This window comes from Lethenteron reissneri, unplaced genomic scaffold, assembly GCF_015708825.2.
Source record: "Lethenteron reissneri isolate LAM-NWPU_2019-01 unplaced genomic scaffold, ASM1570882v1 scaffold_1134, whole genome shotgun sequence".
Taxonomy (NCBI): Eukaryota; Metazoa; Chordata; class Hyperoartia; order Petromyzontiformes; family Petromyzontidae; genus Lethenteron; species Lethenteron reissneri.
Window position 1 is genome coordinate 44232 of NW_026890821.1, and position 13637 is coordinate 57868.

Genomic DNA, 13637 nt, shown 5'->3' on the forward strand with positions numbered 1-13637 from the left:
TGAATGTGCCTTGCAGCCCGCAATGACGACATGTCCGCATCATCCTGTGCTAGGATGACGAAGTCCAAGTCGTCAGCCAGCAGCAAAATTTTCTCGGCCACCATCGCATCGATCCCTTCTTCGTCCATACGCGGGAAGGCTTCCTTCGCCAATGACAGCAGGGCCGTGCGATACGCAAGTGGTGATTCCTTGTTGCCCTTCTGTCGCTCGTAGAAGAGCTGGCGACAATCAGAAGGCGGCCCATACACCGTGGCCAGCAGCTGCAGCGCCGACTGAAGTGTGGAGCGTGCCGACCTGGGTGCAGCAGTGAGGGTGCCTAGGGCGTCGCCATCCAGCATTGCCGGGAGAGCACACAGCGCCTCGTTGTCTGTCCACGCAGCCATTTCTTGGTGGGCGAGGAACCGGCGCTGGAACCCACCCCAATCGCCGCCGCTTGCTACGAACACCTGCAGGGCGGGCAGGCGTTGTTGAAATGTCGGCTCCGTCCCCGATCCTGTCGCAGCACTCATACTGTCCCCATGGACAGTATGAGCAATGGCGGCCCCTACTGGAGGTCGCACCGTCCGTGACGCGCTGGTTCCAGCTTGGTCGGTGCCGGCGTCCACTGGTGGTGACGTGGCAACCCCTGATAGGCAGCCACTGCGACCCGCCCCCGCCGATGACGTGGCGCCCGCTGGTTGGGCCCCGCCACCCGCGTGACGAGCTGGGGCCCCTCCCTCGGCCCCTACTGTCCCTGTGGCGGGAATTTCAAGCCTCCCGCCCATCGCAAAGGCGGGAGTTTCTGGCGGGCGTTGTCCATCTTCCCGCCGCGTCGCTCCTCCCGGCCCCAGGCGAGTTATCCGCTCCAGCATGGCGGCCGCTACATACAGGAGCTCCGCCAGTCGCGAGTGGGCCAACGCCAACTCGTCAGCCGACGTCCCGAGCCTCTCCGACGACCCCGCAGGTGTTGGAGCCGGCAGCGGTTGTGCAGGTACGCCGGCGGCGACGTCTTGCACTGCCTCTCCCTCGTCGTCATCCTCTCCTGGGTCTTGGGCACGAGTCGTCCGTCTCGTATCCATGCTTGGACCACTTCTGACGCCAGATGTAGTAAGTTCGAGGAGACGAGGTCGGAGTTGAGGCACACTCTGTTTATTAACTCAGTGACAGGCACAATAGTTGAAGGGGTAACGGCCCCTTCACCCGTACTATGGGAAACCCACCCTAGTACTATGCCCTCTGTCCTGTTCCCCAGTCCTCCTCTACTGGGCTACGGGAGGCTGACTGATCTGGCCCTGGTAAGCACAGATCTCGGCACCAGCTAAGCCGGCCTTGCCCTGACAAGGGCAGAGGTCCGGGAGCTCTTGGGCCGCGCCGCTGGCTTACCCAGCTCGGCCCTGACAAGGGCAGCGAGACAGGGGAGTCCCAGGGCCTAATCTCCGAGTCTTCGATCTTCACTGGTCAGCTTCGTGTCGTACTGCCTCGAGCTCTCTGGCTCCCCGCCTTTTATAGGGATCCCCTCAGAGGGCTTGGGGGCGTGGGGGATCACGGATGCGGACGTCGGTGCGACCACCCGTGTGTGTGAGTGCACACACCTCTGTGTTTCTCGTCCGCCGTTTCTCCCGTAATAACCCCTACATATTAAATAAGATACATTACAATTCCTTATAAGGGAAACAACCACTAACTGATAACTAATGTAGCATAATCACAATAAAACACATTCCAAATGATTACTAATCTACAACTCGCATCGTAACAATAGCCTGATTACTAATCTAGTATATAATTACAATCACTCCCCCCTTGAATCTTTGCACCTGATGAGTTAATGAGTTAATGATGACGTCACCCTGCTGCTGCTCTATATAAGAACGGGAGACACAGCAGAGCCCCTCACCATTCTGGCGAATTGCCCGATGATGCTGGATGCAATTACCAGCAAAACGTCGTACTCAAATTGTAAATGTTGTGGCTTCAACACACCGGTGGGCTAAAGCAGTGAACTATTTGTCTTTGTCAACGTGACACTTTTTACTGATTGGCCGTGTCGGGTGGTGGAGGGTTACGACACATTTATAAATAACGCGATCTAAACCCAAAAAGTTGATTATGAATAACATTGGTCGCGAAAGCCTATGTGTTAAACAAAAAGAAACAACTCTGATGATAATAATATGCACTGTCCTTGAAGTTGTCTCAGGTGTGGACCAATCAACTTCAAGGAGAGTGCATATTATTATCATTATCAGAGTTGTTTATTTTTGTTTGCATTTTGACTTCTTGTGTTGTGGTTATTGCAAACATGATGCCTTGTATAAAGGTGTCAGTTTGTGTACCAGTTGAAAGGGTAAAACCCTACTACTATATTTTGCCACTGCTAAAGGAGATGTCTCATAGTGCTGTCAATACCGGCGCTTGGCTCGGCTGCCCGGCAGCTCGTCCCTGAGAGCGCCCATCCCCAGGTGCCACATCTCGGCCAGGTCGAGAGCCAGGCTGAGGCACCCCACGGCATACATCACGTGCAGGAAGACGGTCTTCTCCGTGGGCCTCGACACGAAGCAGTCGACGAAGTGGACGCAGGGGTAGCGGCGGGGGCACACAAAGCGGGGGATCACCTCCAAGCCGTACATCACGTACTGGCCCAGAAGGAAGCCCGCTTCGGCCACCGTGCGCAGGACGAGCTGCAGCGCGTAGGCCCACATGAGGCCGTCGGCCCTGATAGCGCGACGCCCGTCGTACCGTCTGTAGTCGTTCTTCTTGGCCTCGTCGGGAAACTCCCCTCCTTGATCGCCAGGCGAGCTCTCTGACCTGCGGATAACGACGCGGGAGTAAAAGTTAAACATCTCCTTCTCGCAAGAACAAAGAGCGGAATTAAGGTTTTTTTGGGGGACTTCGCCGTTCTTATCACGGTTATCGTCGTCGCCGTAACTTCACTAGGCCTAGTAGTAGGTTTTTACCCTTTCAACTGGTACAAAAACTGACACCTTTATACAAGGCATCATGTTTGCAATAACCACAACACAAGCAGTCAAAATGCAAACAAAAAGAAACAACTCTGATAATGATAATAATATGCACTGTCCTTGAAGTTGATTGGTCCAAACCCAAGACGGCTTTCTTTAGAGCCTAGTCTCCATTGGTGTTGGACCAGATGACACCAAAAGGCGCACAACTCAAAATGATGCCTTGTATAAAGGTGTCAGTTTTGTACCAGTTTAAAGGGTAAAAACCTACTACTATATTTTGCCACTGGTAAAGGAGATGTCTCATAGTGTAACTTCACTAGACCTCTGTATCCTGTGTATGGCGAAGGCGAGGTAGAGAATGCTGGGTGTCGCCACGGTGATAATCTGAAAGATCCAGAAGCGCACGTAGGACAGGGGAGCAAAGGTGTCGTAGCACATGTTCGTGCAGCCCGGCTGTTGGGAGTTGCACATGAACGAGCTCTGTTCATCGTGATAGATGGATTCGCCCGCCACGATCGTCAGCATGATGCGCAAGATCAGGAACGTGGTTAGCCAGAGCTTGCCCAGGTACGTCGAGTGCAAAGATATCTCCTCCAACAAACGGGTCAGGAAGTTCCAGCTCATTGTGACCACCAGCTCGCCAGAAGCGTGCCCACCTGAGGATTCAAGAAGAGAGACGCGGATTCAGACGGCACGTTGGCTGGCCGCGCGCCGCGTTCAGCTCTTTTGCTGCCTCGGGATACCGTCGATCATCATCGATTATCCGGCACGGCACGATAATCATCCGACATTATCCAGCGGTCCTGAGACGATCTACCGAAACTGGCAAAGCCGCTCCAAAGGCCGTAGCAAACCAGTCCCGGCGGTCGGTCCCATCGTGCAGCGTGACAACAACAAAGTAGCCACAGTAGTAGTAGGTTGTTACCCTTTCAACTGGTACAAAAACTGACACCTTTATACAAGGGATCATGTTTGCAATAACCACAACACAAGCAGTGAAAATGCTAATTATTTTTGTTTTCAGAGGGAAATTGAGTTTTCAGGTGCATACGGCGGACAGCCGTTTGGATACGAGCAGCAACAATTGTTTTGTGTCTTTGATTGTTTCTCCCTTGTGATGGGACTTTGCAGGACGAAAGTTGAGATTCACAAGGGCACGGGGTGACCATTAAGGTCTGACTTGGTCTGTAATAAGGGGTTGACAGCTATAACTATATGTAAGTGGAATGCTCAAGTGGTGGTAATCCAAGGAGACCCACACAAGGCACAGAGAATGTTTAGACTGCAGCAGGAGGATTCCGATGAGCTAGAAAGATCTTGAACCTACAGATGTCCAGTCGGGGGCATGTGGTAAGAGCGTTACAACAACACACTCCACACAGTTTAACACGTAGCAGGCTTTCGCGACCAATTTTATTCATAATCAACATTTTGGGATTAGATCGCGTTATTTATGTGTCGTAACCCTCCACCACCCGACACGGCCAATCAGCAAAAAAGTGTCACGTTGACAAAAGACAAAATAGTTCACTACTTTAGCCCCACACCGGTGTGTTGAAGCGTGAAACCACAACATTTACAAATATTTTTTTATTTAAGACCGGGAGCCAGAGCAGAGCCTCACCATTCTGGCGAATTGCCCGATGATGCTGGATGCAGTTACCAGCGAAACGTCACAGTACTCAACAATTGTAAATGTTGTGGTATAGTGTATAGTAGTGTAGTATATATAAGTGTATAGTGTAGTGTATAGTAATGTACTGTATAGTATAGGGTAGTATATAGTCGTGTATTGGATAGTAGTGTAAAGTGTATAGTGTAGTGTATAGTAGTGTATATTACTATAGTGAATATAGCAGTGTATAGTGTAGTGTATAGCAGTGGAGTGTATAGTGTATTGTATAGTGTAGTATATATTAGTGTAGTGGATAGTAGTGTAAAGTGTATAGTGTAGTGAAAAGCAGTGGAGTGTATAGTAGTGTATTGTATAGTAGTGTACTGTATAGTATAGTGTATAGTAGTGTAGTAAATATAAGTGTTTAGAGTAGTGTATAGTAGTGTAAAGTGTATATTACTATAGTGTAGTATATAGTAGTGTAGTGGATACCAGTGTAGTGTATAGTAGCGTACTGTATAGTACAGTGTAGTATATATGTGTATAGTGTAGAATATCGAAATGTATAGTGTATTGTATAGTGGAGTGTATAGTAGTGTAGTGTAGTATATATAAGTGTATAGTAGTGTAGTGTATTGTATAGCTTTGTAGTGTATAGTATAGTGTATTGTATAGTAGTGTACTGTATAGTATAGTAGATATAAGTGTTTAGTGTAGTATATAGTAGTGGAGTGTATAGTAGTGTAGTGTACATTACTATAGTGTATAGCAGTGTATAGTAGTGTATACCAATGTAGTGTATTGTATCGTGCAGTGTATAGTAGTGTACTGTATAGTACAGTGTAGTATATATGTGTATAGTGTAGTATATAGAAGTGTATTGTATAGTAGAGTGTCCAGTAGTATAGCATATAGTTGTGTATAGTGTAGTACGTAGTGTAGTACTGCACATCCTGTATACCAGGCGAGGTAGTTAACATTTCCCAGCCACCGTGATGATGATGGTGGTGTAACCCACGACCTCCTGTATACCAGGCGAGGTAGTTAACATTTCCCAGCCACCGTGATGATTATGGTGTAACCCACGACCTCCTGTACACCAGGCGAGGTAGTTAACATCTCAATTACCAAGGCGTCAACACCAACGAAGGCCCAGACGACCACCAAACCTCAGGGTCGTTGAAATAGCAGCAGCAGAACTCATCCGCAAGTTGTGGAGACCTGCAGAGACCCACACAGCGAGTTGGCACAGCAGGGGCCCACAATGTGGTGGTAGCATCAGCCACTGTCTCAGTCAGTTGACACGTAACACCTGCTGGGTCTGCCCCGTGACCTCCTCCTGCCACGTGGTAGCCTCAAAGTGCACATGGCCTGGCACAAGCGTCGTGGTGACGTCACCGCCACTTAGTGGCGAATGGCGGTTGTTGTTGTGTGTGTGAGTGTTAAACTGTGAGTGTGTGTACACGTGTTGTACCGTAGCAAGGCTCTGCAGGTCAGCTTAGATGCACCCAAGCTCACGGGCCCACAGGGGGCAGCAGAGTTCCTATGACCACTGTTTCATTGCTTTAATGGCTTTATTTTGGTGATTTTTGAAAAGTTTTTCGGTTTGGCCATGTTTGTTTGTTGTAGTACAGAGTTAGACTGATGGCCTTAATCTAAGTTGTCTTGTGGTTGTTGTTGTTGTTGTTTGATCTTGCATCCCACTGGGATTTTTGCACACAGCATTGGTGTATGGTGCTTTTTCTGCAATATTTTGCTGTCTTTTCTTGGATTTTCTGTTTGCACTTAGTCACATAGTCACTTTAAGATGTTTTCTTGTTCATGTTTTTGTTTTTTTGTTTGTTGCGGTTGCACCCGATTCAAGAGCCGAATGGCTCACAGGGCTATACCTAATACATGAAAACTTGAAACTTGAGGCGTGTGGGGGTTGACCGAAGGTGACCACCCCCCCCCCCGCCTCTTACACTGGTCAACATGTGTCCACACTAGGACCTTCAAGTTCATGTTCATGTATTAGGTGTGGCCCTGTGAGCCATTTGGCTCTTGAATCGGGTGCAACCTCAACAAACAAAAAACTAAAACATGAACAAAAACATCTTAAAGTGAATATGTGACTGAGTGCAAACAGAAAATCCAAGAAAAGACAGCAAAATATTGCAGAAAAAGCACCGTTACACCAACGCTGTGTGCAAAAATCCCAGTGGGATGCAATTCAAACAACAACAACAACAACCACAAGACAACTTAGATTAAGGCCATCAGTCTAACTCTGTACTACAACAAACAAACATGGCCAAACCAAAAAACTTTTCGAAAATCACCAAAATCAAGCCATAAAAGCAATGAAACAGTGATCATAGGAACTGTGACCGAATTTTCACAATAAACGACGTAAACAACATGTACCACCAGAACCCTGCAGCCATAGCTGGCTGCATGAGTCACTCCACAACAGCAGGAGCATCAGTCGGAGTATCAACATTTTTTCAATGCACCTTTAAGATCAGCGCACTAAATCAAAACACAGATCATACTTCATGTAAGCTGACGTGCGCAGCGATCGCTGTCGTGGTGGAGTTGATCGTATTTTACTGGGATAATCCCTTTTGACTCCACACCAAGCTGTCTTTTTGTGCCATGTATAAGGTGCTACATTCGTGAACGAATGCAATGAAAATCAGGTTGATTCACGAGAACAGCATGTTCTTTCTCTGCCATAACAGAGAAAGAATGTATATATAACGTGACATTTTGGCAGACTGGCCCAACTTTATTTATGCCCATAGGATATTGAAAGATAATGCATAAGAATAGGGTAAATCTATTCTTATATTTTCACACACACTCACACAGACCCACAGACTCACAGAGACCCACAGACTCACAGAGACCCAGGTCACGTGACTGACCCCTTCGCCCCGCCCCCTTTCATCTTCTCTCCCCCGAGCCCCGCCCCCTGGCCACGCCTCCTGCGTCACGTGTCCACGGGCCCTGACATCCGGGGCCCTGACATCCGGGGCTCTGACATCCACATCCGGGCCTCGCCTGAGCCAACACGGGCGCAGCCTGGGCCCTTCTTCCCGCCACTTCTCCGTCGATTGCCTGCAGAGGGGTCAAAGGGTAAAGGTGTCTGTGTGCCGAGGGGTGAGGTCAAAGGTCGGGTAAAGGTCAGCTTGTTTTGACCTTGCCTTGCCTACTGGCCATGTGCTAATCCTAAGAGACGCTGCTCAACAATGACAGGATTCTGTGAGGTTTGCGTTGCGTTTGTTATCGTGTAGAGGGTGAACGCCACAGGTAGCCAGGGCTCGCCTTGTTCAAACCCCCTTTTAGTCTGTCCCCAACTCTCACGTGAAGAGAATCTGTGCTAGAAACCATGACATTGTTACGTGTAATGCGGCATTTCTTCCTAAATTACAAGCCGCGTTAATTACACTGGTCAACAACAACAAAAACATGTTTTTCTGGCCTGGACTGTTGCAGCTGTTCTAGGCTAATTTCAGGGTGCCGATTCTAAATCTGATCTCAGATTTGCTCTATCACGTCTATTTTTTATGCTATCGGCATACCCCATTTTCATTGATTTTACCCGAAATTAACTCTGTCACTTATGATTGCAAGTTGTTGCGAGTCAGTGACTGCTTTAGTGTTAAAATACGGTGCTGTATTTTTAGGAGAGTGTGCATATAATATCATTTTATGTAGATATCCACATTTATTTAATATTTTTATTCTGCCGTTTTTATTGAAAATGCAATATTTGATAATATCTCAAAAACCTGATGTGATGGACAAAAACTGATGCCAGATTTGGAATCATCAGCACCCCAAAATGACCTAAACACCGTTGGAATACCTTATGCCACAAAAAGTGTGTTGACCAGTGTTATGTATGCAATGTTAGTGTGCTGATGTCAACGTAGCCTTTGACCAGATCACTCACAATGCACGCAGCCTTTTCCGATTTTGTAAGCTAAGCAGGGTTTGTGTCAGAAGTGCTTTGGATGGGTTGACCACCACCACCACCACGTGCAGTATAAAGGTGCTGTGGGCGTTGTAGACAGCAGTTGGCAGTGCAGAAACCCCCATTGGTGTACTGCACTCCCCACCACCACCTCCACCACAAACCCCACTGACCAGCGTGGTGAAGTATAGTCAAATATCGCTCTTGACCCGACCCACAAGACGTGTGCGGAGGTCATCATCCAGCAGTGGAATTATTCAAGCGGACTGTACATGTATGATGCGAGAGTTCCTATACATGTACACGCGTGTGCGTACACATGTATCGGCAGTGTGACAAGATGACATCACCTCTTTTCACGACCCTGAGTCACATTCCCCTGGGGGTCATTAAATAGGGCAATCAGTCACGGACGTCAGTGCAGATAATAAGATGGTGCCATTGTCTATGATCATGACGCTCAGAGGAGGAACGCTATCGAGATGTAATTGTATAACAACAGCTCTTTAGTAGTAGGTTTTTACCCTTTAAACTGGTACAAAAACTGACACCTTTATACAAGGCATCATGTTTGCAATAACCACAACACAAGCAGTCAAAATGCAAACAAAAAGAAACAACTCTGATGATGATAATGATATGCACTGTCCTTGATGTTGATTGGTCCACACCCCAGACAGCTTTTCTTAGAGCCTAGTCTCGATTAGTGTTGGTTTCCTTTAAATAATCTTTGCTTTGCAGGTGTGCTTGGACGTGGGAAACACAACGCGAGAACGAGATGGACGTCAGCTGCCACCACAACGAGACGATCGCATTCTTCTACCGCAACAGCAACAAGCCGCTCTACGACGAGTGGTCCTTCACCAGCACGCTGGTCATGGTGCTCGGCCTGACCTTGTGCCTCGGCATCATTCTGGCCAACGCCCTCGTCATGTTCGCCGTGTACATCAACAAGACACTCCACCACCCCGTCTACTTTCTCATGGCCAACCTGGCCGCGGCGGATTTCTTTGCCGGAGTGGCGTACATCTACCTGGTTGTCAACACGGGGCCCAACACTCGCAAGCTGTCGCTGGAGACCTGGATGCTGCGCCAGGGGCTGATCAACACGAGCCTCACCGCCTCCGTCGCCAGCCTCCTGGTCATCGCCATCGAGCGCCACGTCGCGCTGTTCCGGATGCAGCGGATGAGCGAGCGGCGCGTCGTGACGGTCGTCGCGATCATCTGGCTCGTGGCCATCATCGCCGGCGCCATGCCCAGCATGGGCTGGAACTGCGTCTGCGACGTCGGCACGTGCTCCACCATGGCGCCGCTGTACAGCGCCAGCTACGTCGCCTTCTGGGCCGGCTACAACCTCTCCATGTTCCTCATCATGGCGGGGCTCTATGGCCACATCTTCGTGAACGTGTGGAGGGACAGGATACCCGTGCTGCAGAATAGCTCCAGGTGCTCCCGGAGGCAAGACGCCCCCGTGAGCTTGCTCGTAACGGTCACCATCATGTTGGGTAAGCGTTGTGGGTCTGTCTGGGCAGAACATTCGACAACACGATTCACGATAATTGTTTTTTTACCCTTCTATCTGGCAACAAAACTGACACCTTTTTTACAAGGAGTCACGTTTGCATAGACCACAATACCTGCAGTCATAATGCAAACAAAAAACATAACTCTGATAATGTACGCACTGTCCTTGAAGTTGATTGGTCCACACCTGAGACACCTTTCCTTAGAGCCTAGTCTCACATGGTGTTGGACCAGATGACGCCAAAAGGCGCACAACTGTTTTTTTGTTTGCATTACGACTGCAGGTATTGTGGTCTATGCAAACATGACTCCTCGTAAAAAAAGGTGTCAGTTTTGTTGCCAGATAAAAGGGTAAAAAAAAAGCAATTATCAAGGCTGGTCTTGTTCCACGCGTCGCTGCCAAAAATGGCTCGTGCCGTCTCTCCCAGGAGCCTTTATCGTGTGCTGGACGCCGGGCCTGGTGATTCTGCTGCTGGATTCCTTCTGCTCGGACTGCAACGTCCTGGCCTTCGAGAAGTACTTCTTGCTCATAGCGGAGCTCAACTCCGCCATGAACCCCATCATCTACTCGTTTCGGGACACGGAGATGATCGCCACTTTCAAGCGCATCCTGAGCTGCCGAAAGGCGGGATGCGTCGCAGCGAGCGGCTCCGAAAAATCAATTTCCACGTCGAATCCCAACCTGGTTACGGAGATCGGTCACGTGACCACCGCGAGTGCGATGAAGATGAATCAGATTGTCATCTAATATCTAATTGGGCTAACCATGCATGTTTTGATAATTGTTCTTTTACCCTTCTATCTGGCAACAAAACTGACACCTTTTTTACAAGGAGTCATGTTTGCATAGACCACAATACCTGCAGTCATAATACAAACAAAAGAGTACACGAGCTTGGAGCATGTATATAAGCTGGGTGCCTTGACAAAGGAATTTGCATATCAAGAGGAATTTAGCATATTTATGGAAAATGCAGGAATGTGATTAGTACTACTTATGCCTGTGCATTATGCAGGATTAGCAGCATCAAAGGGAGAGAATATGGGAAATGCAGGTATGTGATTAGTACTACTTATGCCTGTGCATTATGCAGGATTAGCAGCATCAAAGGGAGAGGATATGGGAAATGCAGGTATGTGAATAGTACTAATTCAGCATCAAAGGGACAGACCTGGTTTTCACCTGAGGACGGCTGCTTGCGTTGTGGCCGAAACGTCGTGAGAATTATTTTATTATGTTTTATTTTTATTATTTTATTATTTCCCTTCTACGTGATTTTACCGAAAGAACCAAGAAGATGAATCCCTGCAGTCACGAAAGCTTTAAATCGAAAAATAAAACAAACAAAAACATAACTCTGATAATGTATGCACTGTCCTTGAAGTAGATTGGTCCACATCTGAGACAGCTTTCCTTAGAGCCTAGTCTCACATGGGTGTGGACCAATCAACTTCAAGGACTGCACACATTATCAGAGTTGTGTTTTTTGTTTGCATTATGACTGCAGGTATTGCGGTCTATGCAAACATGACTCCTTGTAAAAAAGGTGTCAGTTTTGTTGCCAGATAGAAGGGTAAAAAAACAATTATATTTTTTACTGGCAAATGAGGTTCCAGTGGTGATGCATGTTTTACTCGGAAGCTTGTTGTTTCAAAGATATGTTTTACACAAGTCACATTTAACTTGGTGTTTCTTGAATAGGGTTTTACTGGAGGATGCGTTGTTTTTCGTTGGTTCTCTTCCTGTTCAAATGACGGCTGCCCCCCAGCACACACGAACTCGTGTTCACGTGGCCCCCCTTGCGAGCGTCCGTGTTAACGTGGCTGTGTGTGTGTGTGTCCTTCAGGGACATTGTAAACAAAAATCTCGTATTTTGAAAAGCGTCGCTCAATATTTCTGTATTTATTTTTCTTTCTTTTTTATTTATTTTGGGGGCCTTTAAACGCTTGTTCAGAATTTAGTTCCGAGCCCATTTTGCGTTGCGTTTTCTTTTGAGCAAGGCAATCGTCTTGTGTGAGAATACTGCCTCCGTTGTGAGAGAAGTCGGTTGTTTTGTGGTGATTATTGTGTAATTATTGCGGCAGTTGCTTTTAGAAAACCGGTGGTTTATTTTTGTCTACAAACAAGATGCTGGACCAGCAGGCAGGGTTGATTGGAAATGACCGCTCGTTTTTCCATCTTTGTTCTCACTTCACATTGGCAGCAATCACAAAGGCTCCGTGAACGTTGTTAAGCTACGAGCATTGTGTAACCTTCACGTGGTTCTCGTGACGAAATGGCAAAATGTAACTTTCTTGCACTGTACAAATGTTGGGAGATGTGGGTTTCGTCGTAAAGAGAGTTACAGCACCGTTATTTTGCCGTTAACATTCACTTTTAATCTTTAACGACGGCCACATTTCCACAGTGCAGTGATCGTACTGAGATGTGGGCGCGGTCCCGCCAGTCATCGATGTATCCACACAGCGCAGATTCTACTGGCTGCCAGGAAGGCCACAATGACATTACAATGTGATACTGGTAGGAACCACCTGGTTCCACCAGCCCACAGGGGATTATTGTGTCTGTCCGTCCGTCGTGCATCCAAAAATGGGAGGGGTGGGGCTGGGTTGAGAGGGGAGGGTGGGGAGGGGCTAGGTGGGGTGGGGCTGGTGGGAGGGGTGGGGCTGGGTGGGGAGGGGCTGGGTGGTTAGGGGCTGGATGGGGGGGTGGGAGGGGTGGGGCTGGGTGGAGAGGGGAGGGTGGGTAGGGGCTGGGTGGGGAGGGGCTGGGTGGGTAGGGGCTTGATGGGGGGGTGGGTGGAGAGGGGTGGGAGGGGTGGGGAGGGGCTGGTCACCCCGTGGTGCCCTTATAAAACTCAACGTTTAACCTACTCACGCCGGCTTGTGCCCGCCCTCACAGTCGGGCATATTTGCGGAATACACCACGCCGCCGTTGACCCTGCAGGCCATTGACCGAGCAACCCAACGTTCCTACCAGCTCCCTCCGCAGCAGGAATGTGTTTGAGAGCAAGTCATAGTAATCGCCCACATCGAATTGTTCGTGCTGTTGAGAGCTGGGCTGCTGTGCGCTTTGGTATCGCAAGTTATAAGATTACAAGACCCCGCGATGAAAACTTTGCGGTTGGGAAATGGCAAAGGAGAGAACGGCACTCCCCACCATTACCTTGAGGGAAGTTTTAGCTGTGTTGAAATCTCGGCAAAAAAAATGTTTTAACATTATCATCAGTCTGGTTCCCAGATAATTGAGTTGGTGTTTCTGTGCGGTATGAGCGCCAACTGTTTAAAGGACTGAGTTGCAAAAAAGTCTTCATGAATTAGTTTTTGGCAGAGCGACGTTTCTCTCTGCGATGAGATATTAAACCTGGTTACAATGTGTGTGTGTGTGTGTCTTCAAGAATTAGTTTTGGCAGAGCAACGTTTCTCTCTGCAATGAGATCTCATTAAACCTGGGTACAATGTGTTTGTGTGTGTCTTCAAGAATTAGTTTTTGGCAGAGCGGCGTTTCTCTCTGCGATAAGATATCATTAAACCTGGGTACAATGTGTGTGTGTGTCTTCAAGAATTAGTTTTTGGCAGAGCGACGTTTCTC

The 13637-nt window shown here is 48.2% G+C and overlaps 2 protein-coding genes across 2 annotated transcripts; one reads left to right on the plus strand and one right to left on the minus strand.

Moving 5' to 3' along the window:
- Window positions 1-2307: 2307 nt before the first annotated feature.
- LOC133361549 (gap junction gamma-1 protein-like) lies at window positions 2308-3206 on the minus strand. The gene has a single exon (XM_061580475.1). The coding sequence runs from the start codon at window positions 2820-2822 to the stop codon at window positions 2382-2384; it is 441 nt and encodes a 146-aa protein (XP_061436459.1). The 5' UTR covers window positions 2823-3206; the 3' UTR covers window positions 2308-2381.
- A 4367-nt stretch (window positions 3207-7573) lies between these two features.
- Window positions 7574-10827, plus strand: LOC133361550 (lysophosphatidic acid receptor 1-A-like). The gene is made up of 3 exons (XM_061580477.1): window positions 7574-7680; window positions 9263-10026; window positions 10474-10827. Exons 2-3 carry the CDS (start codon window positions 9300-9302, stop codon window positions 10791-10793), a joined length of 1047 nt encoding a protein of 348 aa, XP_061436461.1. The 5' UTR covers window positions 7574-7680; window positions 9263-9299; the 3' UTR covers window positions 10794-10827.
- Window positions 10828-13637: the final 2810 nt, after the last annotated feature.

Bases quoted from the DNA above. Each gene is read 5' to 3' on its own strand.
- LOC133361550 (XM_061580477.1), top strand. From the start codon at position 9,300: ATGGACGTCAGCTGCCACCACAACGAGACGATCGCATTCTTCTACCGC. The intron at 10,027-10,473 runs GTAAGCGTTGTG...CGTCTCTCCCAG, and splicing joins AACGGTCACCATCATGTTGG to GAGCCTTTATCGTGTGCTGG.
- LOC133361549 (XM_061580475.1), bottom strand. From the start codon at position 2,822: ATGTTTAACTTTTACTCCCGCGTCGTTATCCGCAGGTCAGAGAGCTCG.